At 51.2% G+C, this 2,924-nt stretch overlaps 1 protein-coding gene across 1 annotated transcript in view; it reads right to left on the bottom strand.

The window, feature by feature from the left end:
- Positions 1 to 1,797, bottom strand: part of TMEM51 (transmembrane protein 51) — a 2,512-nt gene extending 715 nt beyond the window's left edge. The window contains exon 1 of the mRNA XM_009080575.1: positions 1,451 to 1,797. Within this exon, the coding sequence (XP_009078823.1) occupies positions 1,451 to 1,797 (347 nt within the window). The remainder of the gene's footprint in view (positions 1 to 1,450) is intronic.
- Positions 1,798 to 2,924: the final 1,127 nt, after the last annotated feature.

Below are 2,924 nucleotides of genomic sequence, written 5' to 3'. Positions count from 1 at the left end.
CCAACCTGGCTGTGAACACTGCCAGGGTTGGGGCAGCCACAGCCTCCCTGGGCACCCTGGGACAGGGTCTCAGCACCCTTAGAGTAAAAAACTTTTTCCTCACATCTAACCTAGACTTTCCATCCTTCAGTCTGAATCCACAGACCCTTGTCATATCACTGCAGTTCCTAACATCCCAATGAAAAGTGATCAGGTATATACAGGTAAATAGACAGAAAAATAATTCTTATTTTCTGTTCATGCTATAAAGTTGGAGGTGTTAAGGAGGAAAAAAATGCACCTGCATTGAAGAAACTTTCTTTGCTGCTAATCCCAGGATTATGTCTATCAGGTGGTTTTCTCTATGCATGTGTGCAACTGCATATTTTTAGTCTTTTTTTTTCCATATATGCACAAATCCTATACACAGCACTAGCCTAGCCACTGGGAAGAAAGTTAACTTCACTTCAGCCCAAACCAGCACACCCACCCTCAAACCCTAACTGATTATTTGCTCTTCTACATTATATACCACATCCTCTTTGCTTGACAGACCAAATCATGACCCCATGTTCAGACACATTTTATTTCCCTGTGACATATGTACACCTTTGATCCTCACTTTCTCTGCTCACAAACCCTTTTTCTACAGCCCAGCAGTGATTTCTTCCCTCAAGAGAACACCAATTTCTCTCCTCCTCTCCCAAAAAAGGGGCATCACTCCTCTGCCTTTGCTATTCTTTTGGGTTGGATACCTTGAGGCTTTCTAGAAAGAGATTCAGGTCTGCACTATGTCACCATCTATGTCACAGGTACCTGCACAACACCCCTTGCAATTTCTTTGGCATTATGAAGTTACCTTACCAATTTAATAAGGAAACCCAGTTTTCTGGGAGCATCTGCACATAGAATGATTCCCTGCAGATCCCAACAGCAGCCAGCACTGTCCAGTGTGTTTGTCCAGATGGTGCCTGCTGTGGGAGCAGCCTTTGCTTTGCTCGATGGAGTTTCCTGAGCAAACAGCAGAGCCCTGCAGACTTTCACTGGGTCTAAACTCCATGGCCAGCCTCCAAGGCTGCTTGGCACCTCAGCTGTACCCACTGAGACAGCAGCTCCTGCAGCTCTGGCTCCTCTCCCTCTGCAGCCCACTCTGAGTCACCCATTACCCACCACCCCAGTGTTCCCTCTCAGCACCCTCCTATGTGCCACCCAAGCCAGGAGTAACATGTCTCAGCAATACTGGCTTGGCCATGCTTCCATCTAGACCCCAACAAGGCTCCCTTCCACCTACAGGTCCATAAATCCAGCTGGAGTCATTTCTTTCCCACCTCCAGGATATATCAGATCCCTAAACCACGACACGTGCTGCCATCAGCCTTCCCCTCTTAGCTCTGGACCTCCCTGAGGAATAACCACAGCCAGTTTCATTCCTACACCCAACCCCACTCCCTTTCTCCCCAAAACACCTCACCTGTCCTCCTGCTGCGAGGGCTCCACAGACACTTGGTGCTGCACGTGAGCGATGGTGATATCTTCACTCTGCCTCTTCTTGTCCCGGATGTTGAGGCAGATGGAGAGCAGCAGCAGCAACAATCCTGCCCCCACCAACACATATGCCACCGAGAAGGTCTTACTCTTCAAAATACCCCCAGAGCCACGGTCGGGTTTGCTGCTGTTGACAGGGTGGGTGGAGGGTTTCTCGGGGGGGCCGAGGCCAGGGACGAGGTTCCACACTGCCATGATGATGCCAAGGACCAGCATCCCCAGCCCGATGGCTGTCAGGGCATAGTGTGAGCCATTGGCCCTGGACTGGGCCATCACTCCTGCTGCTGGCTGGCTGGGCTGTCCCCACCTCACAGCATGGCCCTGCCAGCATGCGTGTGGTCCCCTCCCTGGGCTGGCAGGGAGCTCTGGAAGAGAGGGAAAGTGATGGTTAATGTGTAGTGTGATGCCAAGGCTACACAGCCACTGCCTCAGTGGCCACGGCATCATTTCATCCAGCAAACGCTGGAAATCTCACACTGCTGTGTATCTGTCAGGATATAACAGGGCAGCAGGATCCTTGCTGGCCATTCCCATCCCCTCAGCTACTTTCTCAGCTGCAATATACACCAAGCTTTGAAAACAACCAAGTTACTGATGTTTGCTCAGGGCTTAGACTGCCTGTCCTTAGGAGTGTGATTAAACCAACATTACAGCACCTAAAAAAAGCCACCAGAATTGATTTCAGCAGCTGTTGTCAATGCAAACCAACCTGGAAATGCTCAGAAAGACATCTCTACCTGTACAGTTTCTCCTTTCCCTGCTTTTGGGACGGGGCAGGGCAGCTTGCAGTGCTGGCTGCCTGCCCTGCAATGCCTTCCTGGTTGGAGAAGAGAAACCAAAACTGCCTCTCTCCCAGCCAAGTCAACTCTGTGGCTTCCCCCAGCTGCTGCCAGCAAGGGCTGCTGGGATGGTGAATCCTTGGTCCAGCTCCTGACTTGCTTTTGGCCAGGGCTCACCCTCCCTGGAGTAACAGGTTGGTGGTGAGTGCCCTCAGGGCTGTCCGAGCACAAGCATTCCTGACCACCCAGGCTACGGGTGGGAATTCCTCCTCCACTTTGGTGGAGTGTTTTCTGAGTCACCATGACCAGACACTCCAGCTTTCCAAAAATAAACATGTGGAACCACATCTCCTGCCCCACTCACCTTCCTGACCTCAGGTCCTGCGACCCACGGGTGAGAGACCTGGATCCTCACAGCACAACTTCACCCCAGTGAGCTTTGTAACTTGATGGAGGAGCCAAGATCATTCTAGGGATGTTTCCTTCCCTTCCTGTTTTCTCAGTGCTGTTTTGGGCTCAAGGTCTCCCTAGGCTGTGCTGCTGCTGTTGTCTCCATACTCCCCCACACCCTGCAGCTCAACCTTCCAATTCAATGGTCCCAAGCTTCATGTTTGCTTGTTT

The sequence above is a fragment of the Acanthisitta chloris genome, unplaced genomic scaffold, assembly GCF_000695815.1.
Source record: "Acanthisitta chloris isolate BGI_N310 unplaced genomic scaffold, ASM69581v1 scaffold3608, whole genome shotgun sequence".
In the NCBI taxonomy this organism is placed as follows: Eukaryota; Metazoa; Chordata; class Aves; order Passeriformes; family Acanthisittidae; genus Acanthisitta; species Acanthisitta chloris.
This window is presented reverse-complemented; position numbering and strand designations above follow the sequence as displayed.